Source organism: Sinocyclocheilus grahami, unplaced genomic scaffold (genome assembly GCF_001515645.1).
Source record: "Sinocyclocheilus grahami isolate Dianchi unplaced genomic scaffold, SAMN03320097.WGS_v1.1 scaffold548.1, whole genome shotgun sequence".
In the NCBI taxonomy this organism is placed as follows: Eukaryota; Metazoa; Chordata; class Actinopteri; order Cypriniformes; family Cyprinidae; genus Sinocyclocheilus; species Sinocyclocheilus grahami.
The window spans coordinates 494,679-515,378 of NW_015505727.1; the positions used below are offsets into that span (position 1 = coordinate 494,679).

Here is a 20,700-nt window from a genome sequence, read left to right on the forward strand (position 1 = left end):
ACAAGAGGTTGGATTATTAATTTGCTATCAGTCAACTTCAGCTATGGACAGTGTTTGGACATTGATGTACTACAGATAAGACTTTTGCACACATCAACTTTCACATGATGAAATCCTATAGTCTTACATTGCTTTGTTTGCTTTCTTTCATTTATTTATTTTTTTTACTTTTGTGTATTTACATTTTTGGCTATATGTAGCTGTATTAACCTGAACTGAATGTTTTCTGTTTTGTATTTAATAAATTGATTTGAAATCCCTTTTGACTACTGTACATTTTTGACAATACAGACATTAGTTATGTGGTGACTGCATCCATTTCAGATGTATAATAACTGTTTTTCCCAAAGACTTAAGTTATAGTAGCTGGAAAGTATTTAAAGTGAATCAGATGTATTGTTGTAGATTAATAGTGCGGGCCCTGTGTGGGCATAGTGAGGGCTTCCTGGGGGGCTAGGTGAAGGCTGCTTGTGCAAGGCCAGCGCTAAGGGGCCAACGTTTTGCCAATGAGCAAATTCTCAGGGGCCCTGCGCTGGCAGCCCGCTGGGGGCCCTAAGGCTAGCCCTAAGTGAGCCTGTAAAGGGCCAGTGCAGGCTTGTTTGCAGGGATGTCAAGTTGAAGTAATTTAAACATGCTTTTGTGGGTTTTTTGCAACTCCTTAGTAGTGTCTTTTCAGTGATGAAAGTCATATTTTGACTGTGTGGAAAAATATACATTTGTTTCATGCTTTTATTATAAATTTGCAACTTTTTCATGTTTATTTGCATTTATTTTCACCGTAAACAGCGCACTTTACATTAAAATGCAATGCAATCTGGAGTATTGTTACTGTATGTGTTTGCTGCAGTTATTATACCATGTTCACAGTATTTATGTTATCATGGATCAGATCAAGTTCATCAGGTTAAATTAATTTGAGTTCTGTCTTTGTACTCACACTGAACATCAACTTGAACTGTAGCGTTTCATTGGCCATGCTGGTTTTGAGCATTACAGCCATACCATGCACCATGTGTAGGGTTTGTCACAATATAGGTGTGATTATATCCAGGCTGGAGGAGCTCAAATTGAGATTTGGTTTCTCTGTACCAGGTGTAGTTGAGCTCTGCTGGGTTTGCATCAGTGCTGCAGCTCAGAGTCACTGGTTTGCCCTCCCTCACTGAGCTGGAAGGAAACGCTGACAATGATGTGTTTTTTGGGGCATCTGAAGAAAAAAATGTGTGATGTAGAATGTGTGGTTTACAGTTCAAGATTTGAAAAGCTGCAGATTTAAACTTCTCTATTTTACAAGTTTCAGATGCAGGCAACGTTAAATGCATGTGTGCAAACATCTACTGTAGGCCACAACACTAACAAAACGCCACATGTCTGTATTTTACCCATTACCTGTTTACTTCACACTAGCTGTGTGTAGAAGTTGAAGTCTACTGTGCTTAAACAGCACAAACACAGTGAGAAATATGATAATTGGTAGTCGGACCGAGACATTTTACCAACATTTTAAATTGAGATGTGCTGGACCATCTCCACTGGATGCCTAGAAGACTAACAAGTACTCCCGCTGGATGCCCAGAAGACTAACAAGTACTCCCGCTGGATGCCTAGAAGACTAACAAGTACTCACGCTGGATGCCTAGAAGACTAACAAGTACTCCCGTTGGATGCCCAGAAGACTAACAAGTACTCACGCTGGATGCCCAGCAATTGACCAAGTATTCACACTAGATGAAAAGATTATCAAGCACTCACAATGGACGTTCAGAAGATTATCATGTATTCGCACTAGACATCCAGCAGATTACCAAGTACTCACACTAGATGTACACAAGGGTAACAAGTACTTGCCCTGAATGTCCAGCAGATTAACAAGTACTCACATTGGAGGTCCAGAAGAAAACCCAGTACTTGCACTGGACTCCACAAGAGTAACAAGAGCTGACACTGGACACCCAGCAGATTAACAAGTACCCACTCTGGACGTTCACAAGATTACAAGTACTCACACTGGACATTCAGCAAATTTACATTTACAGTATTGTATCGTCCACTGTGTGTCGAGTCTGTATTATTGATGGTCAGGTTTGGTCCTTTTTTATAAATAAGCCAGTTTATAGGACATATCCTAATGATAATGAGGAATTAACAATATTCAGAAGAGGATCTATGACTTATGTCATAGAAATCTGTCTTTGGGAAATTAATCCTAATAAAGTCTTGACCGTTTTTTAAAAGATGGTAAATGAAGAGCTTCAGTTACATTGGGCATTGTCAATCAAAGAAACATGAAAAACATACAATTCAGTAACTTATCATATTGCTTGTGATCACATTGAAAATTATACTTTTCACAGAAAGTCTGACAGACTTCCTCATCTAAAAAACTGACAACAGATCAGATATCTCTCTCACACACCATTCTTCCAAGATAAAATAACTTACCTATGAAAATCTGATTATTTGAGAGGGAGTTTTTATATTGAGCAAACACAATGTAATAAAATTCAGTTCCACCAACATTTTTAAAGATATTTCAAGGTGTGCAAAACCAAACACTACTATTATTTATTAGAACATATTTCCATGCAGTCAAAGTCTATGGCCTGTAAACCCCATCTTTATAACCGTTTACTAATAGACCACCCCTTTGTCATGTTGTCAATTATTTGAAGGCCTCTTGTCTGAAACTGAAGCCGCTTCTGCCTCCTGGTGGACCGAGCAGAAAACTGCACTTCCGATTGTACCATTACGATAAGTAACACTCACCACCAGAGGGCACCAAAGTGTTATTTTATGTGAGTAAAAACAATTTTCATAAAACGATATAATTTAAATGCATTTTTATTATCGTAATGGGAATATTCATACGAGACAAATGAAATATATTTAACCATACCTATTTCTTAAACCACTTTCTACAAAACTATAGAGAACCTTTAGCTGAATATTATACTTTTTTATCTCCATATAAAATATACATATTTGGAGCATCAAGGCTTCACTTGATGATTCGTCTACAATGGATCGTATTGTATTCCTTTAAAATATACATGGGCATTATCTACTTTGAACAACATCTAATATAAATTAAAATGCACGAGGGTTTCTGTAAGGGTGGTTTTTAGGGTAACGTTAGTGATATGCATCCCTTTCTGCGTGATATTTGCATATGGTGTGCTTGTAGACACATACTGATGCTTTTGCGTGCTAGGATCACCATTAGTTTCACTAAATAAAACAATCGCATTTATTAAACATTAAACATACACATTTAAGGATAACAGAACATCTGATAGGGATAAAAATAATTATTGAAAGTCGTAAAACAATCCGGTCTTTACACGCGTCCGTTACTCAAATCCCTCCGTGTGAGAGCGAAGACACAGACATGGTTCCTAGTGCGCAAATGCGTTGGTTTTTTTATAAGTTAATAATTTACTCAAACAGTATACATAGTTGCTAGTTTAAACAGAGAGATGAATTAACCAGTGACAGAAAAATATAATATGACTTGACGTACCCAATACCAAGTGTAAAAAGATGTCACTAACTGATATTAGTATTCATTTATATTATAATTAATTGCATGCAGGTGTTTAGTGTGTGTATTTTGTTATATGTCTACTGTAATGCTTACCCTGCTAACAAAAAATATGCTCTAAGAACATTTTGCTGACATTGCGTAACGTTATTTTTGGATGTTCTCTGAACGTTCATTTTTAAACTGTTTTAACAAGTTTTTCTTGGTTATGTGAACGCGGAGAGAACGTTCCATTGTATCATTTTGCAAACATTATGGGAATGTTACCTTTTTTAAATGTTCTTCGAACGTTCTGAAACAAGTAACTTTCAAAATAAACGTTACATGGACGTCCAGCTAAAACGTTTTAGGAAAAACATTATGCTTGCATGAAAGATGATTTTGCGCTAATGTTTTGAGAACATTTTTAAACACGAGATAACTTCCAACGAATGTTGTATTAATGTTATTGTAAGAATGTTTGTTCATAACTTTGCAGAAATGTTCTAAGAACGTTTTTTTTTAGCTGAATAATGATCACCATTCATTTGCTCCACGTTTGATTCTGTTGCTTAACTGCATAGACATGCTGCAAACAACATGAAAAGTGATTACATTTTATTTTATAAAGTTTTTAGTAATAACAGTTGTTATTAATATATAATGTATGGTATTGATAAACACTATACACAAATACACATGTGTCTGAAATACACTGAGGGTGTTTTATGGATGGTTTTATTTCACATGCTGGAATGGGCGTCTGTTGTGGAGGTGTTATTCATAAAGTCAGTCAGATGTTCCTGGACAGATGAGTTTTCCCTGTACAGGCTGTTTTCGGGCCATTGCTATAGACTTTTTCCGCTTAGCCAAGCAACATCTGATTTGAGTTCATTTTTTCCCATTATGCTTTGCTCTCTGGCTGGTTTGTTTTGCTTGGGTTTTCCCTTTGCTGTAAGTAAACATTAAATCAGAGAATTCCAAAGTGTTCACATGCTGTGTGTGAATTAGTTTGATTAGTTTGAGTGTAAGAATGTTTGGTGCTTCATGTCATTAGCGTTGAATTTAAAGGAATGTCCTCACCCTCAGGCCATTGAGATTGTTCATGGGAACAGATTTGGAGAAATGTAGCATTACATGACTGGCTCACCAATGGATGCTCTGCAGTGAATGGGTGCCATCAGAATGACGAACAGCTGATAAAAACATCACAATAATCCACAAGTAATCCACACCACTCCAGTCCATCAGTTAACATCTTGTGAAGCCAAAAGCTGCATGTGTTTTTTTTTTTCAGCTGTTTGGATTCATTCTGACGGCACCCATTCACTGCAGATGATCCGTCACTCACATGTATTGGCTTTTGAATGTTACCTTTATTGTAATATTTTGTATATGCTTTTTTCAGTTTATTCTGAAGAGTTGCCAACATACAAATCTATGCCAAAAGGTCAAGCTGTGCCAAAAGTGGAACGGGTTTGTTTCTTTTCAATCCACCTTGATAAACACAAAATATTATTAGACAAAACACACACACACTCATTGCTGTAGTAAGTTCATTACAAATCTCAGTGTTTATAAGTGTTTATTTCAGTAGCTCAAAGCTATTTCATAAGGAACTTTTATAACTTTTTTGCGTCACTTTATGGAGATGATTTTGAGCTTTCTGTAACATCAGTTTGCTGTTCACAGGCAGAATTCAATGGCAACCCTGATTCACTATTTTTCAACGATGGAAAGAGAAGGATTGACTTCGTCTTGGTCTATGAGGATGAGTCTAAAAATGCATCTGAGAAAAAAGGCTCAGTTATGAGGAGAAGAGTAAGTCAAAGTCACTTTCACACATTCATTTACTTCAGCTGTTAATTAAAAGAAACTTCCAGCCCTTTGCTAGTAATCTGAGCAATAACCTTAAAGGGAGAGCTCAAAAGATACACAAAGGAAGATATTTTAAAGAATGCTGGTAATCAAACAGTTGACTGTAGACAATGACTTGCATAGTTTTTTTCCCATACTAAGGAAGTAAATGGCTACTGTCATTCTGAATAGTGACTTCTTTATTTGAACGGCTACAATTTCATAAACTTTAAAATTCGGAATATAAATCCTGAAGTCCACAGGTTTGTAAACTTTATGATTCAGAATGGCAAATTCTTTATTCATAAATCCCAAACTCCTCCGTTGTATAAGGCTTTCTGTAACAAACTTGCTCTTTAAATGCCTGGTTTTATAAAATGTTGTTTGCTAAGTAAAAAAAATAAATAAATGTAATATTTAATATTTTCTAAATGCTGTAATATGCATTTAGAAAATAGATTTTAAGCAGCCTTAACTAGGTAAAAATCTTGAAACTTGTCAAAGAACATTTCTGAGTGATATTTTGTCCATATTTTCGTCTTTTGAATTGAAAAAGATCAAATATTTATGTGAGAGATGCTCAAATGTTTATTTGAGATGTTCACATGCATTATACTCAAAACCTCAATCACTAAACCACATGTAACTGTTTCCTTAAAGGCATCGTTCACCTAAAAATTTAAATTAGCTGTTAATATACTCACTCTCAGGCCATCCAAGATGTAGATGCCATTTTTTCTTCAATAGTAGAAACAGTAAAGAAGATTTTTAGCTGAAATTGTGGTCCTTGGTGATTCATAAAATGCATGTCTATGGGTGACACTTTGAAAGTCAAAAAAACACATACAGGCCATACCTGTCAACATTTGGGTACCAAAATACGGGAAATGAGTGGGCTGAGTCAAAAGTAACAATTTTTATATTATATTATTTTTATATTAATTTAAACAATTATTATCAAACAATTATAGTCATTTAGTAACATAAATATATCTTAGTGTAGGCTATATCTTTAGAGTTTTATAATTCATTATCTTCTTGTCGATCCACCAGTTCACATTCACAACTGCGTGTTTTCTGCGTACAAATAAGGGTCGTTTTTGGCTTTGGTGTAAACAGAGCAGAAGGGCTTATTGAAAAACGCAAATTCATTCTCTGCCAGCAGATGGAGCTTTTCGCCAGGAATATAGCCGTTTCCCCCGTAACCGCAGTAAACAAAGCAACACGGCACCTGACTTTGAAACTTGCAGCGCTCATATTTAATCTATTAAATAGCCTTTTAAAGTGTAAGCTATATCTCATTATACATGTAAATTTACATTTACATGTATATGTAGTTTTTTTCACTAGCGCACCACCTGAGTCGTCTTCTCCCATTTCTACCAGCGATCATTGTTTCCTTCCCGCGGTACTACTGCGCACATGTCAATAGCATCACTGTTGTAGGTTGCCAAGTTGAGGGGACAAATGGGTTGAAATTTGTATGCGTCGATCGTGTGAGAAAGATGCGTTTCATACAAGATCTGGCAACTGGACAACCTTGGAATTTGTTGTCGTGATTATTCATATAATGAAGGTTTGGCCCATACAAATTACGGGAATTTTACTGTAAGAGAATGTAGCAAACATATAAAATACGCCCAGTGGGATTTTTTAAATTTTTTATAGAAAGATGAGAAATATGGGAAAATATTTAAACGGGATGATAATGGGATAGAATGGTAAAATACAGGAGAATCCCGGGAAAAATGGGAGGGTTGACAGGTATGATACAGGCCTTTAATATGTTAACAAAATGAAACAAGAATGCTGAATCTGGCTTTATCCAGTGTTCAGATTCCTGTTCTGGAAATTTATGCAAATTGGTACATAATTAATTACATAATGCCTCGGTAACACAAAATTAATCCCTGTGACTTCAAACGATATATTGAAGTCTTATGAAGCGAAACGATCAACCTGTGCAAAAAACTGAACATTATTTACATAATTTTTACAACAATGTCATTCATACGCCTCAAAATCAGTGAGTTTTTTTTAATCTACATTATATCTTTTTTCCTCAATTATTCTCTAGCAAAGACGCAGAGAGTTTTTCGAAGGAAGCCTGATGAATTTGGGTGTGGAATTGGAAGCGACACAATCTGTAAGTCATTTAATTGCACAGCATTTAAATAAGACTTCCTATAGAGATGTTTTTCCTTCTGCTTCTGCGTTCCTCATGCCTGGTTTATATAAGTTTTATCCATATATATGGACTTCTCAGGAAGGTTAGTGCGAGTCCTGTCTGAACCTGTTGATATTATCTGCAGGAATGTTATTGTTTTGGATGCATGCACGTCTTCCTGTGGTGCTGATGGGAGAGTTTCCTCCCTGTGTTTTGTAGGTAGTGGATGAGAAGCTTGTCTATGTGAAAGTGCACATGCCTTTTGAGGTTTTGTGCACTTACGCTGAAGTCCTGCACATCAAACTGCCCATCCAGCCCAACGATCTGGCCCAGCAGTCATCCGCGTACAACTGCTTCACGCGCCACTTCTACCCCAGCGAGGACGTCATCGCCAAGGAGCCCGACTTCTTCACCGCTCCTTTCAGGAAGGATCAGCTGAAGTGTTTTTGTGTGAAGGACAGAGAGCAGTTCTTCACGCCGGCCGTGAGGAGCAGAATGGTGCGTTGAACCAGTCGCTGTGTGTCTCACTGTTCACCTGTGTTTTACTGATATGCCGTGGGTTGCAGGCGTACTACATCCTCAGCCGAGCGCCATATGACATCAAAGGAAGCGTGAAGAAGTTTGGCATCAGTAAGCTGCTGGATGGAGGCGTGTACAAGGCTGCGTATCCATTACATGATGTAAGTACCATCCGTGTGCTGGTTAAATAAAAATTTGACATTTTGAAACTGGAAAAAAAAAATACACTAATGTCAAAAGCACTAAATAACAAGTTAAGTAAAAAGTAAATCTGAAATTAAATTAAATTCTTTTAAAGTAAAATATTACTATTACAGTCTTTGGTTCTTTTAATTGTGATGGTTTTGGCTCACGTTTAACAAAAACCCACCAATTCACTATCTCAACAAATTAGAATATGGTGACTAATTATAATTTCAGTTAATTACATTTTTGCTTATTTTTTCATGTACAAAAATTTTTTTTATTTATGTAATGGTTTTAGTTGTTTTTTTTGATCGATTATAATAACCCTGAATACCACTGAATGATCACAGTATATTAAGACAATTGTTTTGTATTACAGCTTTTCTGAAATGTTATGTTTACGTATACAAATGAGGCATTATGTAATTAAATATGTACTAATTTGCATACATTTTCTAGAACAGGAATCTGAACACTGGATAAAGCCAGATTCAGCATTCGTGTTTCATTTTGTTAACATATTAAAGGTTTTTAAAGAGGGGATTTTGGATTTCTCTTCTTATCACTCCATATAACGGAATAAAATGTGATATATATCAGGTGAATGTTGTAAGAACAAGGCCCATTGTGAAATTTTGCACGCTTACTGTGATTATTATGATAATCTGCTTTAGGGCTGCACAATTAATCTAATTTCTAATCGCAATTACAATTACCGATGCCACAATTACATAATCGTTCAAAGCAGCAATTAATCGTTTAAAGGGTTAAGGGTTTTTCCATTGTTTTAATTTTAGTTTTAGTATATAACATTATAATGCCATGCATATTTTTACCTTTTTATTTAAAGAAGAAACCAATCCAATGTATAGTTGACATTTGAGGCTTAATACTATAGAAAAGCAATAAAAGTTTTTCAGTTAGTGTTTTCAGCTTGTTTATTTTCATATAAAAATATGCCATGTACTTGCTTCAAACAAAGGTGTAAACATCATTAATTTAATCGTAATTAATAATCGCAATTACAATTTCAAAGGAATAATCGACAATTATGATTTTTGTCATAATCGTGCAGCTCTAATCTGCAGGCAGTGCCTTTTAAGTGTTTATCATTCAGTTGAGTCTAGAATCGCCATACAATAAGATAAAATCAAATCCTGGCACTTTCTTCTTAAGAAAAAACAAAGATTTTCTAATGAAAATAACTTTTTTCCAGAATTGCACTTAGGAATAATGTAGCTTAGGAAGTTTAACATTTTAACTTTCTTGATGTTGTCACCTTTCTGGCCCCTGTTCTGCATTTAAACTGAATGTAGTTTATGTAGAGTAGCTGAAGTGATTCATGAGTATTGATGTGCTTTTGCCACTGTTTTTGTGATTTCTGTAACAGAGCAGATTTAATGTGAAATCTAAAGAGCCTGATTGCCCTAATGAGCGGTTTCTGCTGTATAATGAGTGGGCTCATCCCAAGAGCTTCTATAAGATGCAGCCGCTGGATCTGATCAGGTGTGTTTGTGTGTCATTCTGTTGATGCGTTCATGCCGTTTCTGGGTTTTCTTCTGATCCCCTCCGGATGGATGAGCTTGTTAATATGCTCCTCTGCTTTCAGGAAGTATTTTGGTGAGAAGATCGGCATTTATTTCGCCTGGTTGGGTTTCTACACAGTCATGTTGACTCTCGCTGCTGCAGTCGGACTCGGTTGTTTCATATACGGATACACGACCAGAGAGAGCAGCACATGGAGGTACAGCAGACTTTTTTTTTTCCAAGTAAAAAATTATAATGGTATTTTTTTTAACGTTTTTATTTAGTAAAAATAGTAACAATAATAATTATTATTAGTAGTAGTAGTAGTAGTAGTATTACCGTTATTATTATTTTATAGACATATTGTATTTTGGCCAGAACATTCAAATAAATAAATTGTAAAAAAAAAAAAAGACAAAATTGGATTAAAAAATAAAATAAAAACCTCTAACAGTACAGTATCACTGCAGTGTGATAAAGACTGACTTCTTTTTTATTTTTATTTAAAGTGAAATATTAATATTAATTATTACAAATTATTAAAATTAAAGTGAAATATTAATTCTTTTGTTTTTAGTCTTTTTTGTATTTAGTAAAAATAATAGTAATTGTTAGTATTATTACTATAAAAAATATTAAAAATTATAAATATGTTTGCTGTTTCTATTATTTTATAGCCATATTGATAGGCTATATGAACAGCATTTTGGCCTAAATTAAATAAATTACAATAAATAAATGAATAAATAAAAAAAAATCAAATAAACCTAAATAGTAAAACTTTAAATTAATTATAGAAAATATTACAATAAATATATTATATTAAAGTGTATTAAAATACATATAAATACAGAATGCTGCTAACAGTACAGTATTATTGTCAGTAGAAAAAAACATAATTATGAAATGTAATAGAAACCAAAAAATTTCCAAATAATATTAATTCACAGTATAAATTGGGTCTTTATACATACAAATACATAGCAGATTATTCAACCCTATAAACCAACACATCAACCTGAATTTTTATTGCAGTTTGTATTAGAAAAAAAAAAAGATTTTTCCTCAAATGGTGCAGTCTTACTTGTGCAGCACTTATGTACTTGACTGATTATGACACTTTTTTTGGCAGCAAAGAGGTGTGTGACCCTCAGATTGGTGGAGAAATCATTATGTGTCCGCAGTGTGATCAAATCTGTCCGTACTGGAGGCTGAACACCACGTGCGAGTCGTCTAAAGTGAGTCAAACACACACAAACCCACAGCCTCTCCTCTGGAGGATTGTGGGATTTGGTGTCGGATCTAAGATTTAACTGATGTTTGTTTTGTTTGCGAAGTGCTCTGAAGCTGAGAATGTGTTTCTGCATTGGTTTTCCTCCACAGAGACTGTGTATATTCGATAACTATGGGACATTAGTGTTTGCAATCTTCATGTCTGTTTGGGGTGAGTGATGTCATACGCTGGTCACATGATCCCATCTGCTAATGTTGCTAAAGCTTTGTCTGCTGGCAGAAATCCTGCTCCACATTGCAGATTATTCTGGCCAAGAACCAGCTTGCAGCGTGATTAGTCATGTTTGCTAAACGTTTATAGCATTGCATAAGTATGTTTGGAGTTACAACAAAGCTTTTCCTGTTTTTATATGCAATGTTTCATTGGTAACACTTTACAGTAAGGCTCAGTTTGTTAACATTAGTTACCTTCATTAGTTAACACGAACTAACAAATAAAACTGAAACTAAAATTATATTATATTAAAAATATATATTATATTAATATATGTATATGAAAAAATTCTAAAAATGATAAAAACACAACATTTCTAAAACAAACTAAAATGAAAATGGAAAATATAAAATTAAAAGCTAATTCAAAATATTATTTAAAAAACAATAATAGTTATCTCAGTGATACTACAAGAAAAAATAACAAAATTACTACAACTTTAACTAAAATTAAAATGAAAGTAGAACATTTAAAAACTGATTCAATATATTTAATTAATATATTAATATATTTAAATCTATAGTTTCTTAACATTTGACCTAACAATGACAAATAAAGCATTTCATAATCTTAATTTTAAACCATTTATTTATTACATATTTTAATTTTTATTATTAATGCTATTATAGTTTTTATTACTATTTTGTATTATACTGGAGAGCGGCCACGTATGATGTGTTTCTTGGAGGTTATAGTACATTGAAGAATGAGCATATGACTTTTTACATACGCCATGTGACCTGTAAATATGGGAAAAACATTTCCATTGCAGTTTTGTGAATTATTCCTTTTTCGCATTGCTTGAAACCACCTCATGCGAGCGTAGAAACTTTTTTGCGTTATATGTGCGTTTTTTTGCGAAATTGACGCGTTTCCATTAGGCACATTTTAAATTCGCAATTTCAATTTGCGCAATTTGAAGGGCAATGAAAACGCGTCTATTGTTGTAAATACAACTTAACCACTGATTTCTAGTCATGTCATCTTTTGGAAGACCAAACAAAGTAGTTTCGCTTTCACAACGAAACACAGCGTCTCCACGACATGGCGGCGGCGGTATCAGCAACAATAAAGTTACGCCTTCTTTCTTTGCGTGAACATTTGGGTGGCGTTATGCAAATCTTCCCACATTGTGACGTAAACATGTGGGGGCGTGTTTAAACGGGGCGTTTTAGGAGGTCTTAACTTTTATAAAGGATATCTCTTTGGGTTTGAGACTTTAGTCTTAGCAACTTTAGGGATCTTATCTATTCACGAACAGCTTGTAACACTCCAAAGAGAAAGGAAAACTTGAAATCGCATTTAACTTTATTTTTAATGAAGTGCCAGACCTCATCAGTAAGAACTTGAACCTTTGTTCACTTCATTTTACCGCAGATTTGTTTACAAACAAGGCACAATTCGATGTGGGATTTTCAAAAAGATAGAAACTAAAAGACGATGTTGTAATGTCGCAACACACAAGTGTGAGTGACTGTTTTCATTACGTGATCACTATTGCTTTGTCTCTTCTTACAGATAGTTTGATATGTATTGAGTTATGCGTTTTTGATCTAAATCACAGTAGCGTCCATCTATGAGGAATGTCACTGTTGTCGAACATACACAACTATTAGCCAATCATAGCAGTGGGCATTTATTTCCGAGTCTACAATCCGCCACGCCTATTCAAACAGAGCGTTCTGATGAGGGGTTAAAAACAGGACAGAAAATTGCTTATTACTTCTAAATGATGTTTTTTGATGTAAAAACCTTGATAACATTATAAGTGGACCTCAGAGAACAGTACAGATGCAGTTCATGACCCCTTTAATACATTAGTTTACTAATGGTACCTTCCTGTTATTACTGTAATTTTGTAATGCAATATCATTGTGTGAATCTTGCCATTTTGTATGCAACGTGTTTCGTGCTTGACAGTGACTCTGTTTCTGGAGTTCTGGAAGCGCTATCAGGCCGAACTGGAGCACGACTGGGACACGGTGGAGTTTCTTCAGCAGGAGGAACAGCTTCGACCCGAATACGAGGCCAAATGCGTCTATGAGAGAGTGAACCCCGTTACACAGGTATGCGTTTCGCTATACGCAGCGCCTCTGTTCAGATGCATTCATTGTTTTTAGGTTGTTGACATTAACAAAGAGCTTTTGTGTTTGTTTTTGTACAGGAGAAAGAGAATGTGCCGCACACAGCCTGTGGGAAGTGCATGAGAGTGTCGTGTGGCATCAGCACTGTGTTATTCTGGGTAATATTGCGCTTTCTCTTTCATACATGTAATTAAATATTTAAAAAGGCATCTAAAAATCGACACGAAGTAATAATAGATTACAGGGCCATATGATTTCCATATGATAATCACATAATTTTTCATGCATAAGATTTCATTTTAGAATCAAACCTCTGTTTAGAACCTCTGTTGTTCAGCACTTTGTTTGCCCCCAAAAATGTAAGGGTTTGTTTAATTTTCATTTAATTAATAGAAAAATTAAATGTTTTATGTCTTCATTTAATTACCAGAAGAAAAAAAATACACACAAAAAAAAAAGTTATAAAAGAGGTGTTTTTATAAGTTGAATTAATTAGACATGCTTTTTGATTATTGAAATGTATTTAAATTATTAAAATTAAAATGGAAAACACAGAATTTAGGGCCCTAAAAATGTTTTATAAATTTGTTTAACTTTTAATTAATTGTTGTTGAGTTCTAATCTAGTATAGTAGTATCTAGTATCTAGTAGAATTCTAATCTAATCGAAATGGTGCACAAAATAATTTAACACAAATTACATTTTGGGGAAAAAAAATAAAACGAAACTTGGGAAAAAATAAAATTCCATAGGGCCCTAAATACATGTTCTGAGATCGTTTGCATTGTAAAAAGCTTGCATGTAAAAAGCTTGCAAATGTCGTTTCATATAGATTTGAGAGATTGAATGTGTCATCTGTCTGTCTGATGCTTTTGTTGTAGGTTCTGTTGATCATAGCGTCGGTGGTTGGCGTGATTGTGTATCGTCTGGCGATGTTCATCAATTTCTCTGCCAAGCTGCGCACTGATCTGAAGTATACTAAGGAGCTGGAGCCATTCAAAGAGTACGTCACCCCTCAGATGGCCACGTCCATCACAGCCTCCATCATCAGCCTCATCATCATCATGATTCTCAATAATTTCTACGAGAAAGTGGCCATCTGGATCACAGACTTCGGTAAGTGACCCCTCGTACAAGTTTGTTGATTTACACCTATGATTCCCATCAGTTTTTGTCAACTGAATCCCGCTGAGTGATAATATTGTTTAGGTAATAATTAATATTTAATTAATTTGGCAATATGTTGGCATCAGTGTTATTTTAGTACTACAGTATTTGTATGCCTATTCTTTAAATATAGATTTTTTTTTGTATAATAATGTAAATAATAAGAGTTTTAAGTAACTTTTTTTTTTTCTATCATCCTTTTTTATTTTCATATATATATATATATACAGTGGGGCAAAAAAGTATTTAGTCAGCCACCAATTGTGCAAGTTCTCCCACTTAAAAAGATGAGAGAGGCCTGTAATTTTCATCATAGGTATACCTCAACTATGAGAAACAAAATGAGAAAAAAAAAATCCAGAAAATCACATTGTAGGATTTTTAAAGAATTAATTGGTAAATTCCTCGGGAAAATAAGTATTTGGTCACCTACAAACAAGCAAGATTTCTGGCTCTCACAGACCTGTAACTTATATTTAGTATTACTATTTAGGTTTATTATTATTTAGGTTTATTTTGAATTTTTGTTTTAGTTTACTTTTAGTTTTTATTTATTTCCAGTTGGCAATTTGAGTGCTTCAGTGTAAAATTGTCTCAGTTATTTGACAAGGCAACATTTCTAATCTTAATTTAAGTTTTTTGTCTTTTTGTTTTATTTCAGCTTTATTTCAAACAAAATTGTCAAAATATTTTGTTATTTTATTTTCCTTAATAATAATGATTTGCATGTTCTTTTTTTATTTTTATTTTTTAACATTTTTAATCATTTATTTGTTGCAATTTTCATTTGTATTATTCATATGCTGCTATAGTTTTTATTACTTTTTTGAATTCGCTTTATTTTAATATTTTTAGTTGAATTTTTAGTAATTTAACGTTTTTTTTTATTTAAATTATAAAAAATTATTTAGGTTTAATTTTTATTTCAGTTGTAGTTTTAATTTGAGCTTTTATTTATTTTTATTTATTTCCAATTAGTAAGTTTAGTGCTTCAACTTAAACTTAATTTAGTTTTTTGTCTTTTTTAGATTTAATTTCAGCTTTATTAAAATGTTTGATAATGATTTGCGTGTTCACAATTCTCTAATGCCAGTTAAAAGTCTCATGGCATGCAGGTAAACAAATAAAATATTTCATTATTTTAGTTTAACAGTATTTATTCATTTATTGCAATTTGTCATTTTCATGATTTAATTCATTATTAGCTTGCAAACCCAAGTTTAAGAAACCCTGACTTGCAGAAAAAGACGACGCTTATCATGAACGCTCATTCTGTGTGCTTCAGAGCTGCCGCGGACCAAAACGGAGTACGAGAACAGCCTGACGCTGAAGATGTTCCTCTTTCAGTTTGTGAACTATTACTCGTCCTGCTTCTACATCGCTTTCTTCAAAGGGAAGGTGGTGGGCTATCCGGGACAGCCCGTCTACTGGTTTGGTGCGTTCCGCAATGAGGAGGTGAGACTGTTCTGTGAGATGAAATCTTGCATGAATTGATTCCTTGAATGTAACATGGACAATGTTGTGTTCAGTGTGATCCTGGCGGCTGTCTGACTGAACTGACCACACAGCTGTCAATCATCATGACAGGAAAGGCTGTCTGGAACAACATACAGGAAGTCCTACTGCCGTGAGTTTCTCACAGAAATCTCAAACTGATTGATGACATGCTGACATTATCACAGAAAATCATTCAACGTGTCGCTCAGTGTGTAAAAACAAACCAAATTCATGTTTATAGTAATGCAGTTCGAATAGACATCTGTGGTGCAAGACGGTAATGTGATAAAATGACTCCTGTCATGACCTAGTAAAGCTTCTGAAAACACTTAGGAGTGAGTGGAAATAATTTTCTGTGCTAATTGACAGTTTAAGTTTTGATAATTTTGTTATGTGCTTTTTTTATTACTTTTTTGTATATAACCGTTTAGGTTTCATTTTTATTTATTTATTTACAGTTAGTGATTTAGTGTTTTCACTCGAACGTATTCCCTTTTTATTTTAATTCAGCTGTATTTCAATTAACAAAAATGTGTTATTATTTTTTTAGTTTAATGAGACCCAATGTATAGTTTTTATTAATATTTTGCATTTGTTTTTATATTTTCTGTTCATTTTAAAATTTTAGTAATTTTGTTGTTATTATTAGTTAAACATCAGCACTGATCAAGGTTATTATAGTTTATTTAAAATTATATAAATGTTTTAAACTGAATTAACTAAAACATGAAAACCTATAAACAAAACGACAACAAAATTATTAAACTTGAACTAAAATCAAAATGAATTTAAAATATTAATAAAAGCTATTATAATATCTCAATGATTCCAAAACATCACTGCCACTGATTAGTAACAGACTTAAAACCGCAGCGATTAATAACCAGTGGTGTTTCTAGGTGGGTGAAGAATCTGATATTTCGTCATTGCACCCAGGTGGGTTCAGAAAAAGTGATTCCTCGCTGGGAACAGGACTATCAACTCCAGCCGATAGGAAAGCTCGGCTTGTTTTATGAATATCTGGAGATGGGTGAGACTTTACACACACCTGAACCATGAGATGCTGCTGTATATTAACACATTTGTCTGAAAATTATAGTTAATGCCAAATTGAAAATTTGCTGTTAATTTTCTCACCCTCAAGCCATCCAAGATGTAGGTGACTTTTTTTCTTCAGTACAATAGTAAAGAAGATTTCTAGCTGAAACTGTGGTCCTTGGTGATTCATAAAATGTAAGTCAATGGCTACCGGCACTTTGAAAAAGCAAATACAGGCAAAACAAAATGAATGCCCATAGCTCCTGATGATATATTGAGGTCTTATGAAGAGAAATGATTATTGTGTGCAAGAAACTGAACATTATTTACAACATTATTACCTGTAATCCAAAACCTCAGACAAACAGGGAAATCTGATTCTGGTTCTTTTGGACAGTTCGTTTCAATGATCTGGTTCAAATAACTGATTCATCAGTTTGTTTACATAATTACATGTAACATATACTAATTATATTATTAAAGCACCCAATAATGATGTGAAACGTGGATGTTTTGCATGTCTAAAGCATATAAAGCGAATAAACTTGTCTTCATCAGCGCACCTTTTTACATAAACAATGAGAAACCATAAAAACGTTCATTTGGCCCTTTCATTAAATTGCTTGGTTTACACATGCACATATCAGCAACTCTTCGGTCTGAGTCGAACTGTTTCCTCAGTTCAGTGACTATTGGAGGAACTGGAGCACTGAATCAGTTCATTCATTATAGGATAAGATGTGTTGCTATTTTGGCTCATTTCGAGTTAGAGTGCCTGTCAGGCATCTGAAAGTGAGTTTAGATTGAGTAACTTGTAGATCTATGCTGCTCGAGCCGCGAACTGTTTCAGACAATTCAGTCGGATTTAAAGAACTGGTTCATTCAGTTCACTAAAAAAAAACTGGTTTAAAAGAATGATTCGTTTGTGAACCGGACATCACTCCGGACCGTTTGCCTGAGGCTCTGGATTGCAGGTAATAATGCTGTAAATAATGTTCAGTTTCTTGCACAAACTGATCGTTTCACTTCATAAGACCTTAAAATATCATAAGGAGTCACAGGGATTAATTGTGTTGCCTGTATGTGCTTTTTTGACTCTCAGAGTGCTGGTAGCCATTGACTTGCATTTTATGAATCACCAAAGACAATGATTTTAGCAAAAAATCACCTAAAAATATGCTAAAGTCACCTTGACTTAAGGGGGAGTAAATTAACAACACACGTTCATTTTTTGGTGAACTACCCTTTAATATTTTTTTTGGTGTGTTTGCAGTGATCCAGTTTGGTTTCGTGACTCTGTTTGTGGCGTCCTTCCCGTTGGCTCCTCTCCTGGCGCTGTTTAACAACCTGTGTGAAATCCGTGTGGACGCCTGGAAGTTCACGACTCAGTCTCGGCGGGTCGTTCCAGAAAAGGCCCAAGACATCGGCGCCTGGCAGCCCATCCTGCAGGGGGTGGCGATTCTAGCGGTGGCCACAAATGTGGGTTGAGAGGAAGTCGTTGTTTTTGCATCTTGTGTAACTTAGGTCACGTTCACTCACTGTGGGTGCTTCCTCTGCAGGCTGCCATCATTGCCTTCACCTCTGACATGATCCCTCGGCTGGTTTACTACTGGGCGATTTCTGTCAGCCCTCATTCAGATGGATCTAACCACACCATGACGGGCTTCATCAACAGCTCGCTGTCTGTCTTCAACATTACAGACTTCAATGGCAACAGCAATCCTAATGTTGACACACTGTTCTGGTTCAACAACATCACCACATGCCGGTGAGCTGGTAAAACATAACCAGTTGTAACTGCACTAAAATGCTTTCAGTTTATCCTTTTATAAGCTTGCCACTTTTGCAAGCATTCTTCTGCATGTTTATTTGGGAATGACGATTTAATACACAGCATGCATATGTATTTAGAAAAGTGAAAAGAGAGTATTATAAGAGACTTGCAACACCTGTATGTTTGTTTCATTTTTAAAAACTACCCACGAACTTTGATAGATTTGCGTAGAAAATAGCAAAAGCTTGTCTAATAATATGGCAGGTGGCAAGAGATGTTCAAGAAAGATTGATCTGTGGTTTTTGAGTTCAGTGAAAGGTTACTTAAAACCAAAACATGTTTTACAACCCGATTACACAGGGGAAAAAATTAACAAAGATCTTTTTAGTTCTGTGGAAAAGCATCTACTGGTATGATTACTGAATAATCCCATTTACATTTTTATTAATTAACATTTAACAAAGATTAATAAATCTCGATAATCTAAGATAATGTTAATGCATTATTGTAAAGTGTTACCAATATATATATATATATATATACATATATATATATACATTTTTAATTCACAAAACATTTTGAATTATTATTATTTATTTATTTTTTTAAACAAAACAGCATTGTTATATAAAGACCAGTTGTTGTTGTTGATTTTTAACTATGACTCGTGTATTAATTGACTCTTCTTATGTTTCAGGTATCGTGATTTCAGGAATCCTCCCAATCATCCTAATCAATATGAGTACAGTATACATTATTGGCACGTTATTGCTGCCAAACTGGCTTTTATGATTGTGGTTGAGGTAAGTGACTAGATGTGATACCACTAATGATAACTCAATAAAACATGTTTGTTCTGTTGTTGTAAATATGCGGTTTTCTTCTCCTCGCAGCACATTGTTTATTTCACCAAGTTCATGCTGTCCTACATGATCCCAGACGTGCCGGAAGCTCTGAAGGAGCAGATCAAACGGGAGCGTTACCTGACGCAGGTCATCCTGCACGAAACCAACATCAAACACTTCAAGGAGCTCATGAAGCCCGTCGCTGACAATCTGCAGGACGAGATTGAGGAATCAGAGTTGAATCTGAGACTGTGAAGCCTTAAAATGCCAACTCATGTCAAACCTGAAACGACATCAGTTACCGTCCTTCACCTTAATGCCTGAACCGCACCCCATCTCAACAAACCTCAAACAAACACGGCCAAGAATTTTTGCATAGTCATTTTCATTTTAACAGACACTTCTCATGCTGAGTGCTGTATAATATGCTCATGGTACCTGGATGAAGTGATTCACTTGCTACAGATAAAACAGGAGCAGGATCTTTAACCACAAAGTTTAATATTCTCAGAAATTGCTCTTTAAGTCTAAAAATGTTCAGCCTTGGTTCTGACAATCCATTCAATGCATATTGTTACATATATATATTTTCAAAACCAGATATGTGATCTCAAACCACTTTTTATTCAACTAATGCGCATAATCTGGTATAAAACAATGAAAGGTATTTTTATTTGAAGTATTATGCTGACAAATCAAGTATTTTGTGGAGTTTATAGAAAATAAATAAAATAAACAGAGCACTTAATGTTTTTTAAAATAACCTATACTAACAAAAAATGTAATACCATGTTTTTTGGACATGTACCATGGTATTTGTATAACTGTATGAAAGTGATGTTTATAATTAAGGTTTATTATGGTAATATGGTATTACCTTGGATAACATCATTGTACCATGGTACTGTCACACATGATAATGTAAGCATAAGATGGCATAAATTAAGTTTTTTATTAATATTATTTTAGTCCAGCTAACATTTCAATCGTGCTCTGTATGTGAATATTACCGTTT

At 34.5% G+C, this 20,700-nt stretch overlaps 1 protein-coding gene across 1 annotated transcript; it reads left to right on the forward strand.

The window, feature by feature from the left end:
* The first annotated feature begins 4,905 nt into the window (after positions 1–4,905).
* On the forward strand, positions 4,906–20,426 carry LOC107555888 (anoctamin-6-like). Its single transcript, XM_016238823.1, has 19 exons — positions 4,906–4,993; positions 5,210–5,338; positions 7,452–7,520; positions 7,761–8,039; positions 8,108–8,221; positions 9,637–9,752; positions 9,856–9,990; positions 10,906–11,011; positions 11,157–11,217; positions 13,201–13,346; positions 13,445–13,522; positions 14,246–14,480; positions 15,817–15,986; positions 16,061–16,158; positions 16,928–17,058; positions 18,340–18,545; positions 18,626–18,834; positions 19,538–19,643; positions 19,734–20,426. Exons 1-19 carry the CDS (start codon positions 4,913–4,915, stop codon positions 19,938–19,940), a joined length of 2,676 nt encoding a protein of 891 aa, XP_016094309.1. The 5' UTR covers positions 4,906–4,912; the 3' UTR covers positions 19,941–20,426.
* Positions 20,427–20,700: the final 274 nt, after the last annotated feature.